Source organism: Galeopterus variegatus, unplaced genomic scaffold (assembly GCF_000696425.1).
Source record: "Galeopterus variegatus unplaced genomic scaffold, G_variegatus-3.0.2 Scaffold2080, whole genome shotgun sequence".
Lineage (NCBI taxonomy): Eukaryota > Metazoa > Chordata > Mammalia > Dermoptera > Cynocephalidae > Galeopterus > Galeopterus variegatus.
This window is the reverse complement of record NW_007728191.1, coordinates 118290-133415: the sequence shown is the minus strand read 5'-3', so window position 1 is coordinate 133415 and position 15126 is coordinate 118290. Positions and strand designations below refer to the sequence as shown.

General features: G+C 35.3%; 1 protein-coding gene across 1 annotated transcript in view; it reads left to right on the top strand.

Moving 5' to 3' along the window:
* Positions 1–15126, top strand: part of CPS1 (carbamoyl-phosphate synthase 1, mitochondrial) — a 118958-nt gene that overhangs the window by 64218 nt on the left and 39614 nt on the right. Inside the window, 3 exon segments of the mRNA XM_008580409.1 lie at positions 12959–13100; positions 14410–14475; positions 14938–15001. Of these exon segments, the coding sequence (XP_008578631.1) occupies positions 12959–13100; positions 14410–14475; positions 14938–15001 (272 nt within the window).

The window sequence follows — 15126 nt, the reverse complement described above, 5'->3', positions numbered from 1 at the left end:
GTAACAGTAGCCAATAAAGTGGTAGTTCTATCACTGTAGAACTAGCACATATGATAAAAGTTTCAACTATACATATTAGTAATTAATAGACAAGCATAGGTACAGAGATTTCTCAGTTTGATCTCTATTGCTATAAGTAAGGAAGAAAGTCAACTATGATAGGGCCTGCTTGTAAGCAGGAACTATTTCAGGACTTTATACCCCAAACATTTTTTAGTTATAATATCAATCTGGATTAGCAATTTTAGATCAAAAGACAATCATGATATTTAAAAAAAAAAATCACAAACAGGCAAAAAACCACAAAAACAGAAACGTAAGACTACTAATTACCAGCTTTTAGCATCTGTTTATCCTGTGCCCGTAACTCTTTTAAATTTAAAAAAAAATTTCCTTATTTGAGTTTTTGGGTTCTCCAGCTACTTTTGACTGACATATCCAGCTTAAAGATTTTATCATACCTGCCTAAATTGTATAATTTTGCTCTTTAACTGGCTAAAACTAAGCAGAATTAAGTTTTGAATCCGTCCTTCAAACGATTAGCTTAAAGAAGACAGCCAGCCTCTGCTTGTGCTATACCATGTTAAATTACCAAATGGAAGGTTTTCCACCATTTGTGATGATTACTTGTTCTTTTGCATTTCACTGAATTTGGGCAATTTTCCTGGAATGGTCCATTTTGTTCTCTGGTTTTTATGCACAATGCTGCTATTTATGTTAGCAACGTTGTAGATGGCTATTCCAAAAGAATCTGTTTTAATCCATTTTAGATGTTCAAAAGTAGGGAGATTTAACCATTATGATACAGTTATAACATATAAGTATTGGACCCTAAGATTTAGGTTTATTTCTATATTAATTATTGACATAAACTTAATTTACTATGGGTTTATGTACAAATTATCCGGAAATTGCTTTTGTTCAATATTCTGTAAGCTTCATGCGTTTTTTTGCTATCCTAATTCTAATAATATTAATATTCTCTTCCCCCTTCACTGCCACTTACTGCTATGGTCAATGTAGTAAAGAAGGGTAAAGAGCAGTTCTGAAGAGCCCAATTTTCATGTGAACATTACTATGTTCAGTGTGATAAACCATGTCCATTGGTGAGTGCTGAAAAGTCATAGGTGTGCCTATTGTTTAGGAAAACCATCTAGGGCAAGCCTGGTCAGTTCCACTTGGGCATTCAAGTGCTAAATTGAGCTCAGTAAAGTTGGCCATTTTCCTGCAGCCACAAACTTCTGCCAGATGTAATAATGTAGGTGTCACCTTAGCTGGAACACTCCCTTTGAATGTCCTCTCCTACACATGCTAGTTTCTATTGGCTTTTTATTTAACTTGCTCACAAGGCATGGTAAAATCAGACAAGAACATTTTTGAGCTTATATTTGATTGAAGTTTTTGTGGGAAAAGTGTCACGTAAGAGTTGTTAGAACTCAGACATAAGAAAGAGAATGATCAGTACTTTACTTTCTGATGGTAATTTATATTTTCTGGTAGAAAAAATTAAGGACTGCAATCTTAATGTATCAACTATAAATAAAAGTAATTTAGGGAAAGAATATTATATATGTATATATATATAAAATCATAACATATAATCACATGGAATTTTAATGATATCTTACTATGACATGTTTATGATATCATTTATTATTTTGGATCTAGAAATGGGAATGGAGATAGTTGGACACTTTAGTGGAACCTTCTGATTTGATGTGTAGAAGGCAGTCTTATGTGCTCTCACATCACTATCAACTCACATTATATTTCTAAGTCTCAGTTTTACCCTAGTTAAAAGAGAATACTCCCTTCTTATTTTACTAGGCAGGATATTCTAAGTCCAAGGACAGCATTCTTTCCTGCCCACTGTCATGGGAGCCAAGGGAAGATAGAATTTAAAACAAAATAATTAAAATAGGAAGACACTTTCAACAGTATCACATGACTTAGGGAAAAAAGAGGGAAAAGAATTGAGAAAGTCCACCAAATTTGATGATAGGGAGGTAGGAGTGGAAGGAAGCTGGACTGTAAGAACCAAACACACAGTGAGGAAGATGAGGTGGGTAAATGTTTGAATTCTACTCAGGAAGTGACAAACTGTGTTTACTCTTCTCTGCTATATTTATGCTGTTTCATAAAAGTGAGAATCTTACTATCAAGAAAATAAGAAAGTCTAAGAACAGGAATTGTTAAGATGGATATTATCTACCTATTTGCTCATTGTAGGTAATAGTTGGAGCCACACACTTTCAGTTCATTGTCCTGTAATTATTATATGTACACTAGTATCTTCCCCCAATTAAATTTTAAACTCCATTAGGGCAAATGCCAAATACCATAATGTCTTAATATATTTTTATTATGGGCTGCTGTGGATTGATGTCCCCCAAAGACTTAGTCCCCACTGTAACTGTTAAGAGGCTGGGAAATCCTATTATAGTTATTGAAAAGTGGGGCTATAAGAGGTGGTTAGATTGTAGGACCATGGTATAGTAGTTAATGGATTAATAATGGTGGTCAGGAGCATGGTTCTGATAGTTTTAGAAGGGGAGCATGTGACAGTCTCTCTGCTCTGCCATTTCTGCCATATGAGACCCCCCCACACCAAGAAACTCACCAGATATGTTCCCTGGACTTTGGACCTCCCAAAGTATAAGCAACAGATTTTGTTTTCTTACAAATCACCCGTTCCAGGTATTTTGTTATAAGCAATGGAAACAGATGAGTACATAGGCTTTAGTAAAAGCTTTTGTTGATTTGTATGACTGCAGAATGGAGTTCACCATTCTAAGGTATAAGGTCAATTCTGAAACAGATACAAATGGCTTTCAATTCTTTACCATATTTTTCTTGGAAATTGGCATACCGTGCCTTGCATAAACATTCAAAAATATGTCTATGTAATATACCAATAAAATAAATAGGGAAATGTGCTTGGTAAGAAGTGAAAATCAGAATTTCTCAGTCATGGCAAAGGAGGGGGAATGGTTGTGAAGGAAAATGCACTATGATTCCTGGCTGCTCAAAGGGACCAGCAAAATTATTAACTGGAAAAATATGTAGTTTAAGATATAAACCAACTCTGTGTTAGAAGACACTGTAAATCATTATCTCTAGGTTTTAATTTTTTAACTGGTTACATATCTACTGGTTAGCTAGGCGGTCTCTAAATAAACTGTTTTCTAATAAAAGGGAATTAACCTAATTGTTTTATACTGTCAAAAAGAGATTAAACACATGTAAGCATTATGATACTTACAGGTGCATTATAAAATCTCTGTTGCCTTTTGAGAACTAATAGGCATTTGTATAGTTTTGATAAAAAAATTATCCTTGTTTTTGAATTCATACATTTTCTGAAAAGGTTTCATGAGAAATATTCACAAATATTTACAATTGTTAACAAAAAATATGATTTAGTTAACCAGCAAAGAAGGTTATGGTAAAAAATACACACTTAGAGTATTTATAATGAAGATCTATATTTCTCTGGTGACCTCAAAATACGTTTCTATTATAATACAGGTGGAAATTATCACACTATTCTATTTTTATGGATGGTGCAACTGAGTCACATTGAGGAGTATGTCATACTTTATGTGACACCAGGCAGAGGAAAGCAGAGAATCTAGCCCAGGGCTTCTGCCTTCGGTTCTAGTCACTAACCCTTTTCAAAAGCTTCTTTTTAGAGACATGACTTTTAAATCAGGCAGCTGGAGATCAGCTCCTCCTTAGCTGTCAGATTGTGAGCTGCGGGTTTTCTTGCCTGAATCGTTGACCCCACTTAGAGCAGAGCATTGTGAAGAATGTGCCCTTTTCCAAAACTCTTGGGGGAAAACACAGGAAACTGGGCAGGGAGAAAGCCCCGACAAGTCACCTTTAAAAAACATAAACAGAATTTTCAAGGGTACAAGACCTAGAATAAGGATTTTTCTTTAAAATGTTGCTTTATGTATAATAAAAGACTGTATATATTCATATTTACATTTACATATATATTTTTTCTTTAACAAAAATGCAAATAAATACCTTGTCTTCCATGGTCACGCAGGTGTGAGTAAAACAACTCCTGAGTGTAGAATGGAAATTAAATTTTGGCAAAATAAGGCTGCTAGGGCTATAATCACAGAAGCTAGTTAATTGTTCGCAGACCCCCAGAATTTTCTCACCTGCTAATTCATACCTGAGAGGCCATTACGGGGGCATGAAGCCTCCATGTCTGCCCTTGCAGATGAAGTGTGTGATTCCAGCCCGAGGAGTGTAAGGCACAGGCCATGCCTCCTGACAATGGAGTAAGAGCCTGAGAGCACACTCTCTCAAGATGATCAATTTTGATTTGCGGGGAGTGAAAAGTATGCTGATCCTCAGTGCCTCAAGGTGTGAATTCAGGAATGCTGCATAGAAGAGGGAAGAGAGAGCTGAAGTGCTGGGCCAAATTTAGGTGACTTGCCAGTTTTGTTCTGCTAAACTCCTCCTTCTTCTTCCCTTCCTCCTCCCCCTTGGTCCTTTTCCTGTGGCCCTTGCCTCTATGATGTTCTTGTTACCTCCTTGGCATTGTGCTAAACGCTACACATTTATCACCTCATCCGATGGTGAGTTTTTTTTTCTCAGGACAGTTGGAGCCTGACTTTAGGTTTTGGCCATTGATGTTTGCCTATCTAGGGCTGAAATAGGCATTTTGGCATTATGATGATGGTAGTGTAAGGACCAGCACATTGATATCAACATGGCAGTATCTGATTGTACCCACTGCCTCCTACATCTACCCTACCACATACTCTTTAGCTGATGATCTGATTTAATTGCCCATATTAGGTCTAGGCAGCTTGAGGGCTGAGGTACTTAAGTTGTCCTTAGAGCATGTAGTCATTAGTGTCAGGTAGATGAGAGTTTGTGCTATCACAGGTATTAATGTGCATTTATATGTCTTCTTCTGAAAAACCCCAAGTGATAAAGACATTTTATTTCCAGGTAGATAGTAAGCCTTGTACCAACATAGATCTAATGTGGTATGTCACTAGGAATTTAATTCTAGAATTTTATCACATCCTCCTAAAAATGGCTTCCCATTTTCCTCCATTCTAGAAAAGGCTTACATTTTTCACATTCAAGAACTAGAAAAATGTAGTAAAAATTATTAATGTGCATATAACATTTAGCAAGAAAAAAGGCTATGCAGCACTTATCAGTAGATAGGCTTAAGTTAGGTAATTTATTTTAATAAGGTTCTAAGTAATAATTTCTGGAAGTCAAAGGAAGTTATATATTGAAAATTATACATTTGTTTCTTGAGATAACATGTAATTTTGGAAAACTACGCTGTGGAAACATGATAATTTATATGAAGATGATGGAGAGATTTTCAAATACGGGACTCTCAAATAAATTTATTTGTAAAATAACATTATAAAACATCAAAGTATGCTCATTAAATCTCGGTTTTGACTGAAGCCTTATGTTTATTTTCATCTGTTAGGTTTAAATTCTGGACTGATAAAAAAAAACCTATATTCATGGAAAAATCCAGGGTTTTATTTACTGAGTACATCATATTTATTTTAGGGAAAATATACATTGGAAAGATGTAAAATTACAAATAAATATATTGATCAGAAATAACAGAAGCATTGTTCCATAGTATGGACTTCGCAACCCTTTAGTTCAATCCGATCAGGTGAAAGCTAGTTGATTAGTGGCAGCATGCTTTGTAGAATGTAACAAAACACTTTCTTATATACTAATTTACATGGCACTACTTTGGTTAGATGGTTTTCATTTGTTTTTCGTCTTTATCAAATCAAGGGCAGAGAAAGAGTCACAGCATTTTAAATTAAGAATCACTGATAAAAAATGTGATTTATTAAGGCTTAAAAATTACAATTAACTACATTAGGCTATTTTCTTTGTTATTATTCCTTGATATTAATATAACATAATTACAATATTATCTTCAATAGTATATGAGTGGCTTGAGCAGATTGAACGTAACATCACAATATTTCTGGATTATTGGGGTCATCAAAAATTGGTAAAAAGTAAACATGGAATTCAGGAAATTAGAAATTGCTTATTTAAAAATATCTATGGTATCAGTTTCTCATAAGGTTTTCTTTGTTTTGATTTTGTTGTAGTGAGTAGCCTTTACGGTGAAATATAGTTTTAAGTATGCTGTCTCTTGAAAACTAATACTTGTAATATTTTAGCATTATTGTGATAGTGCTAAGGGACACAGATCCTTTTAGATAATTTTTATGATGGCATGCTTTCAGATGAAAATTGGATGTAGGTATTATTTGTCCTGTACATGAGACATAGAAATGGAGGTATTTTTTAATTCCTTCAAAGACCTCTTTGCTGTGCAGAAACAAGCGATGGTGCTCTCAGAAATTAAGAGCAAATAGTAGTATTCACCCAATTGCCTGTGTTTTTATTCTTTGCATTTCTAATCACTACTCCTGTTTTTGAAAAATGTCTTTTGCATTTCTCTTAAGGAAATAGGTAATAACCTGTCTCCTTGAAAGAAAAGACGAGAAGACAGCTTTTCCACCGATGGCACTGTTGTGATTGTGGCGTGGTCTTGAGCCTGTGAAATGCCAAAAATAATCAGTGAAGCTGTAAAAAACTCAGCAGAGAGGCTGGTGAGGGGTTGTGAGGCAGAGAACATATATCTTACTCAATTTTCTCTCTCTCTCTCTTTTTCTTTATTAGAGCAGATTCATTACTGAGCATCAGGCCTAGTGCTTTTCTCAGCTTCTGCCTTTTGGAGGATTTTTTTATTGTTGTTAAAAAAGAGGATAATAATACAATTGCAAGCCCATCCCATAATTGTAGGCCAGGTGGAGTGTTCATTTTCACATTAGAGCATGTGCAATCTGGAGGGAAATTTGTTTAGTATTACTTGTGAGTTGGTGGATCAGATAAAAGCCAGTCAAGTGGAAGAGAGGACTGTGTGAAGTGCGCGGGCTCCCCGGGTAATTGCCATGCTGCAGGCATTCTTCCAGTCAGTTAATAGATTTCCCCAGCTCCTCTGTGCCAGGTGAAAATTTCCTCATTAAGGGGAATTTATTCCATTTCCTTTTATCATTTATTATTGAAGACAAAGTGTGAGTGGAGGAAGTTTCAGAGATGACGGGGTAGAATTTTAAACAACAACAACAAAACCTACATTGAAAGTCGAAGAGAGAGAGCAGAAAGGCTGGTATTGTTTATAAGCCAGAGAACACACGAGAGACTTCCCACCGTAGAAGCTGGGCCGTGCTGTCTAACCATTAAAAGATTATGGCAGAGTGTGTAGAAGTCTGATTGTCTGGTTTTAAGATGTTTTTCTCCCTGTAAAATTTCGAACTGTCATTTTTATGGTCCTTAGTAGAGAGAAACTAAAGATTATGATGAAAAGGCCAGCATCACAGCCATTTGGTGTGTCTTTGTTTCATTGTTTACAGTCTATTATGCAATGACAAGAGGCTAACCTTTGAAGAGTGTCCTTGAACTCTGCAAGCAGGGAAAGCTGGTAGGGGGAAGGGAAGTTGTAAATATACCATATTTTAGAGGATACGGTTCTGAAGTATGGATTTAATGTGAACATACTCAAAAGAATAAAAGTAAATATAAAACACTAATACACACAAATACATATCAAATAACAGAAGGATAATTTATTGTACGTATTTTGAAACTCTGCTTTAGTGCAATATGCTCCATTCAGCTGATCAGTTTCTAGCTTGGTATAATACTGCCTTGGTTTACAATATAATATAAATGGAGCATTCCTTTGTGAGACTTCAAAAAGCAGTTTTGATTTACAAATTCAGCATTTATATTTCTTTTAGTAATTATTCTCTTTTGAGCTTATTCCAAATTAAGGTTTTCATTTTCCTTTGAAAAAATAAAAATGTGATAGCCCTGTTCTTAAGATTTTACCTAGCTTGATTAAGAAAAACAAAAAAGCAAACAAAAAACCCAAAAACTTACTATGGAGTTCTTTTAGCAGACAAAATTGAGTGGTGGTCCAATATGGGCAGATAAAGAGAAGGTTCAGGTATCTGAATCTCCACATTGTTAAATGAGCTTTATGTTCACTTATGATTATTCATCTTGTATTTGACTCGGAAGAGGTATTACCTTATCTAAATCACTGGCCCAAAGCTTATGAATCATGTTTACAAACTGTCTCTTCTTTTCTTTTTTTTATAACTGTACACAAAATAAAATTTTGTATTAGAACAAGTAGGGAATAAAGTCAATTTTCTTCTGTGTGTGGTGACATACCAGCCAGCCTTGTATTATACAGAAGCAGAGGAGAGAACAAGTAAGGGAATTGGTCAACCTGCTCCCTGTCCTGGAGTTAGGGATGCCCTGAAGAATTAGGCAGCGTTGAATGTGGGAAGGCATCTAACTTGTCTGTGTTTATAATTTCTGCAGTAGGTCAGGACCAACATCTGTTTCTCTTAAGGAGGACTGCAATGTGCTTTGAACTATTTTATGAACATATCTAAAGAGTAAAAATTAATAACCAGAAAGACCACAAATGACATAATATAGATACTATATCAATTTAGAGTTCTTATGAACACTCCTACCCAATATTTGCATTCAAGTTAAGGTAGATGAACATGAATGTACTAATATGCCGTTCCAATTTAATATACTCTAATTTTCAAGACATTAACAAACGCCATATCATGTTATTGATCTAGTTATTTGAAAATTGGGCAAAAGTTAATGCAGGTTTTGGCTCACTAGGAAAATATTCTAAGAATCAGCTTAAAATATGTACTGTGCAGGTCTAGCTTGAAGCATCTCTTTCAAAATTATCACCTGTTAATTTTGAGGGGGTGTCTATGTAGAAATAGATTTCACCCCGATTCTGAAGTATCATTCACAATTATTTCTATTACTTTTGCTATTCTTGGGCATCTCCTTTAAATAATGAAAGCCCTCTGGAGTGAGGGGTGCTATGGGAGAGCAGTAAAATCTGAGTTAGTCTTTGTGACAGCTATTTTTTTCTTTTTGCCACTAGAGTTGAGCACAAAATTAATTCACTTTACTTTTTATGCACAAGGCCAGTTCTATCAATTATCCATTTTTTTTCTTTTCTTTTTTCTTTCTTTTTCTTTTTAAAATTTCTTTGCTGCTAGGAGTCCAATTTCATTTGGTGGGTAGAGGAGAATACTTGGTATAGAGATGTCTATATATACTCTATTGGACTCTTGTGGTAAAAAAGAATGAAGGGAATTATGCATATTCCAGTAATAGAAAAGACTGCATTGCTGAATATGGACAAAACAAATGCAAATTTATTGAATCTCTAATAGATATGTGAGGAATCTAAATGGTTTCTCTTTTTTTGTTCATTTAAAGCAACAAAGCAACTTTTGAAGAATGGCTGGAATTCCATATAAGAAGAAATATAAATAAATCATTAAAGACCAAAAAAAAAAAAAAAATGCCCATTACAAAAAACAAGTAGAAAAACATAACCAAAAATGCTAAAGATAAATACATGACTTCTACTTGTCTTCAGTGTTGATGAACTTGCACTTATGGTGCTGGCTAGTCCATAGTCATAATTATAGGTGTGGCGATTCTTTTCAATGCAAGTTTCTTAAGTGTGTCTGGACCACTGTTTTTCAGGGGTAGGGTTTTAGTCATTTAAGGCAAAGTGGTTGTTGATACAATAACATAATAATGGCTTTGCTTGAGATAGTTTTTGAAATAATAAAGAAATGTCATATTGAAGATCTATTCATTCTTTGCTTGTCTTTTCTTTCACTGCTATCCCACAATGACAGGGAAATGTTTTAGCAAACAGCTAGATAATGCTATGGGTAAGAATTTGTTCATTGTTATATGTATAGTATTTCTCCACTTAACCCAAGCTTCATATATTTTAAATAAAATTACAGATTGTAGAGAAAATGTGTAGCCTTTTCCCAGGCATATAAACATTAGTATGATTTGAGATCTTCTGCAAAACTCACGATTAGAGATGTTTATTTAAAAAGAATATCATCCATAGTTTTAAATTAGAAAAATAGCTTATTTGTCAAGCACTTCCACTTTGAGGCTGAATGCACACTTGCACATAAACAAATGAGGACTTTTAGATTTAGGAGCATATTCTTGGAAAGAAAAGTGGAAACACGTGTTTCTAAAACAAATATCAACAACAAAAACCCTTCCTCTACGTTTTTCTTAAATTTTTTTTTTTTTCCCCAAGACTAAAGGTAACCATGAACTTAGATATTTCAGATGCCCTCAGAAGCACTGTAATCACCTCTGGAGTAAAGCCTTTCCAGACATCCTGAAGAATGGTTTATTTTTGCACTGGCTGTACACACTTATTCCCCTAAAAAGCTGGCTCAGCATCCCAAAGACCCTAGGAGCAGAGCATCGGAAGCTGGGGCCTCTCTTCTGAGCCACAGCCTCGTCTTGTACACATTTCTCTCATAGCGCCTCTCACAGTGTAGACACATTAGTTATTAGCAAGTCATCTGCTTCCTAATATACTCTGACCTCCTTGAATGAAGGAAGTCGATATTCTGTCTCTTCATTATCCTTATAGGTAGCACAGGTCTGATGCACAGCGCATGTTCACTAAGTGTCAGAGCATTCATGGAATAAAGACAACGAGAGTTGCTCTGCCCTCACCATCTGGTTTCCTACTCACTCTTCCCAGCTACAGATCCTCAGTATGTTTCCTATACCTGCCATGTCCATAGTTGCCCTCAAATTATTGCTCTTGCCTGCAGCACATCAGTCAAATCCGCCTGCAGAAAGCTGGAACTTTATACTTCTTTTCTTGTCCCTCTGCTGCCATAGTATTTCCCAAGTCCTCACACTGTTTTCTCTTTTCTGTGACCTCACCTTGTACCACATAGCTTATGCCTCAATACAGTGTTTTGAATCACTCTCTTTTTGCCATTGTCTCAAATATTGTTTTCTATCTTCTTGAGCAGCACTGTCCAATAGAAATTTCTGTGATGTTGAAATAGTCTATAATCTGCACTGTCCAATACAGAAGACACTGACCATGTGTGGCTACTGAGCACTCGAAAGGTGACTAGTGTGACTGTAGATCTAAATTTTTATTCTGATTAAAATTCAAAATAAGAATGAAAAGAGAAGAAATTAAATTCATTGGGGAAAATAGTGCATGGGTTTGAGACAAAAGAAAATTTAGGTGCAATAGAAAAAGCAAATTGACTAGGATTAGGTGTAATAGAAAAAGAAAATTGACCAGGAAGAGCTATAGCTGCAAAAATCCAAACTAATACTTATAACAGAAAGCCAGCAAAATAGCTGTTATATATACCAGCTTGCTTCTCTTTTCTCCAAGCTCAGAATATGAATTAAATAAAAAATTAAAGATTAGAATGAACAAAATGCAATAGATTTAATTCAATTACATCTTATTTACAGCATTTTATTAAAATGTTTTATTCAGTACAAGTTAGGTCTTCTGACAACACATTTGTATTTTAATTTCATTGTATTGACTATCAAATGCTGACAATTGCATTTTATTGTATTGACTATTACTTGAACTAGCTGGCCCCACAGGTATTTGATTAGAGATGCTTTTATAGTAGTATTTTATTCTTCTGTACTTTAGTTCTTTAAAATTATTTTTGCATGCATTTTGAAATCTAGTTACAAGCTGATTTCAATTACTTCTTTGCCTTTTCTGAAAGATGAAAAAACTGGAGAGTTATAATTGTTTTCATTCATTTAATAAATATTTATTGAATGCTGTCTGTGTACCAGACAAAGTACTTTGAGAATAATCTGGTAAATGAGTCAAATATGTTCTTTTTCCTCTTAGAACTTAAATCTAGCAGGAAAATTGGTCTGATTGGTGAATAAAAAATGTTAAGGAACATTAAAAATATCAGGCAATGATGACATGCTAAACTTTATGGTTCTAACTATGTCCATGACCCCAAGCAGAACAGGCAGTTAAAAGCATGAACATCAGTGTGAGTAAAAGCAAACTGAGAGGCTTCATGGATGAGTGTTGGCTTTAGTTGACCTTTCAAGGGTTGCTGGGGGTTGGGAAGAAGTCGGGTAGATAGAAGGTATGTCAAAGGCTTTAACAGGTGAGAGAAACAACACAAATATAATCTACACTGTGGAAATAAACATGGAGAAAATAAGACAAGCCTAGCTTGAATGGCAAATAATTATAAAACCACAAAACTATCTTCTCAACATAGACATATGTGTGATATTAGTAAATAGAGGCAGTTTATGGAGAGGGATGCCTTGTCTGATGCAATGTTGGGACACCCAGGTGAACATAATTCTTGAAGTTTACGTAAAGATCTGGAGCACAGGTCAGGCATTGCAGAAGAGGCCACAGATTTGGTAATCATCAATCAACTATGCTACTTGAGCCCGTGATAGTGACTAAATTCAGAGAGGGAGAGAAGGTAGCCAGACCAAAACACATAACAGAATGTAGAGCCTTGGGGAAAAAATACAGTAAATAGTTGTAGTGAGTAATAATATAGGATGAGAAACCACTTAGTGGAAGCTAGAGGAAATATCTTTTCAAAGAATGGAACATCAAAAGGGTCATATGAGGACCGGTTGAGAAACATGAAAATTGAGAAAGAGCTCCTGGATTTACAGAAGGAGGTCCCTGATTACGATTAAACAAGCAAATTCATTAGGACAGTAAATGCAGAAGCCATTTTAAAGGAAATGAACAGAAAGTGGTGCACAGAGTGTGAAAGTAGGAGACCCCAGAGAGGTCAGCATTGCAAATGCAGACTTCATAGAGGCTAGAAGATGTAGTGGGCTATTCATTTGTGTATTTTTAAGAGATAAGGAGGCCTAAACCTGTTCGAAGGTGAAAAATAAGGAAACTTTGGTGTTTTTTGAAATTGAACAGTTCACTCCTTCTTACTGTGTTTGGTCTAAACTTGCATCTCTCTTTTCCATTAAATCCTAGTGCGTCTATTACAGAAGAAACCCTGAAAAAGGCAAAGGAGATTGGGTTCTCAGACAAGCAGATTTCAAAATGCCTAGGGCTGACTGAGGCCCAGACAAGGGAGCTGAGGCTAAAGAAAAACATCCACCCTTGGGTTAAACAGGTAAGTGAGTTTCTCTTTCTTTTCAGAATTTTTGTAGTGAAGCCTAGGCATCAACTGAAAAAGAAAAACATTGTTGAAAAGAGCGGGGGTGGGATTAGAAAGTGACTCTACTTGTCTAGTTGATGCCCAAGACATCGCCAATTTTATTTGGCACAGGATTGATTTACGCATAAAAGGGAAAGGATGAAGGAACACTGGAATGTAAATATAAGTGTAAGTACCTGATTTTCCTGGCCAAAGTGAGAAAAAAATCAAAATTACCTCTCCTTTGCTTTTTGACCTGTGTCCAAATATATATGTAGTAAGAGAAAACCTTAGTGTAATAGAAAGACTTGAAATACCCTAGCATGGTGGCTGACCCTTTTGAAAAGAATAGTTATCTCCTTTGGCACTAACTTTTCACAGGGTGATACTTTATTTTAAGTGCACCATCATTATGGTTCATTTACTATTCATTGTGATTGCGTTGGGCATAATGAGTTCATTTAATATTCATGACAATCACACATGAATGTTCATAGGTGTGCCATTGTGATTTTTTTTTTTTTCTTTTTGGTCCTTTAATGGAAGGAATGTCTTGGCTTAAAGTACCACCAACTGGTTTTTGTCCTTTAAAATCACTGACTTTTTTCTGTGTCCTCAGGGGGCACATATATAACCTCAGGTCTCAAGCTTGATGCTAACTATTTTTACTCAGCAATTATTATCTTTCTTTCTTCTCACCTGCCTTCCACCAGCTTGTCCTGTTGGCCCCAAATTCTTGTTCGCTAAGCTGAGCTACTGGCCCTGGAGAGTTGAATTGATTTACTTTTTTCAAATATGTTCTACATGAACCTGTTCTCCCACCCTCTGTCCATGCTTTATGGTTTTTGTGTCATCCCATTGCTCAGTGCCATAGGTAACTTAAGTCCTATGCATTAATCTGCAGATCAATGACTTCCTTACATGTAGGTCATTTTGCTCTAATTTTAGATTTCATACACAGCTGCTTTAGATAGCCGGCTGGGTAGGTCTTCCTTGTAACCAATTGACTGTATGACCACTTTGTCTTGCTCCTGAAAGGTACTACTACAGTGACACAATGATGCCCTAGGATGTGTGTGGTCATTTATTGCTCAAGTGAAATAGAATGTATTATTATTTTTTTCTCTCTCATTTTCAGAATTAGACATCAATCACATTGTATATACCTTTCCTGTCTTTATATTTGACAGTAATAGGCATTAAAAAAAGTCTATGGTCTTAAAAAATTATAGTAAATAAAGGGAATAAAATCCTTATTTATTTATTTGTTTATTTTCTTTTGCAGATTGATACACTGGCTGCAGAATACCCATCAGTAACCAACTACCTCTATGTTACCTACAACGGTCAGGTAGGAACTGCCAAATTGTTGTACTCAGAGAGCTCTAGCTTTAGTAGGTGGTCCACGTAAGAAAAAAAAATATTTTTTGCATCTTTGCTAATCTAGTGATCTTGGTAATAAAAATGGCATCATGTTGGTCAGATGCAATGATGTATTTCTATACTCAGTCTTTTAAGAACTGTCTTAAGATAATGAAATCAAACAAGTGAAAAGATGGTAAGGACAGTGGTTACATGAGCATACAATTATGCTGTGTTCTCATGCTATTTAATTTAAAAATATTGAGCCAGATCTATTTTTACAAGGAGAGCTGGTATAACAGTTTATACTATGCATTCCCAGAAACTAATAGAGGATACATGTGAACAAGAGGAAGAATGAGAAAGACAGACTTTAAGACAGGACAAATAGTTTAATCAAATGGAAGAATAACGCATAATAATTTCCACATTTCTCATTTTTCCCCCTCAGGAGCATGATATCAATTTTGATGACCATGGAATGATGGTTCTGGGCTGTGGTCCATATCACATTGGTAAAGTGGTAACTTACATTTGCATAGGACTTCACAATTTATGTAGTATTCTTTACATAACACATGTTAATTCCATTATTACAAGAACCATGTAAAATAAATGTTGCAGATTAGAAAATTGAGGT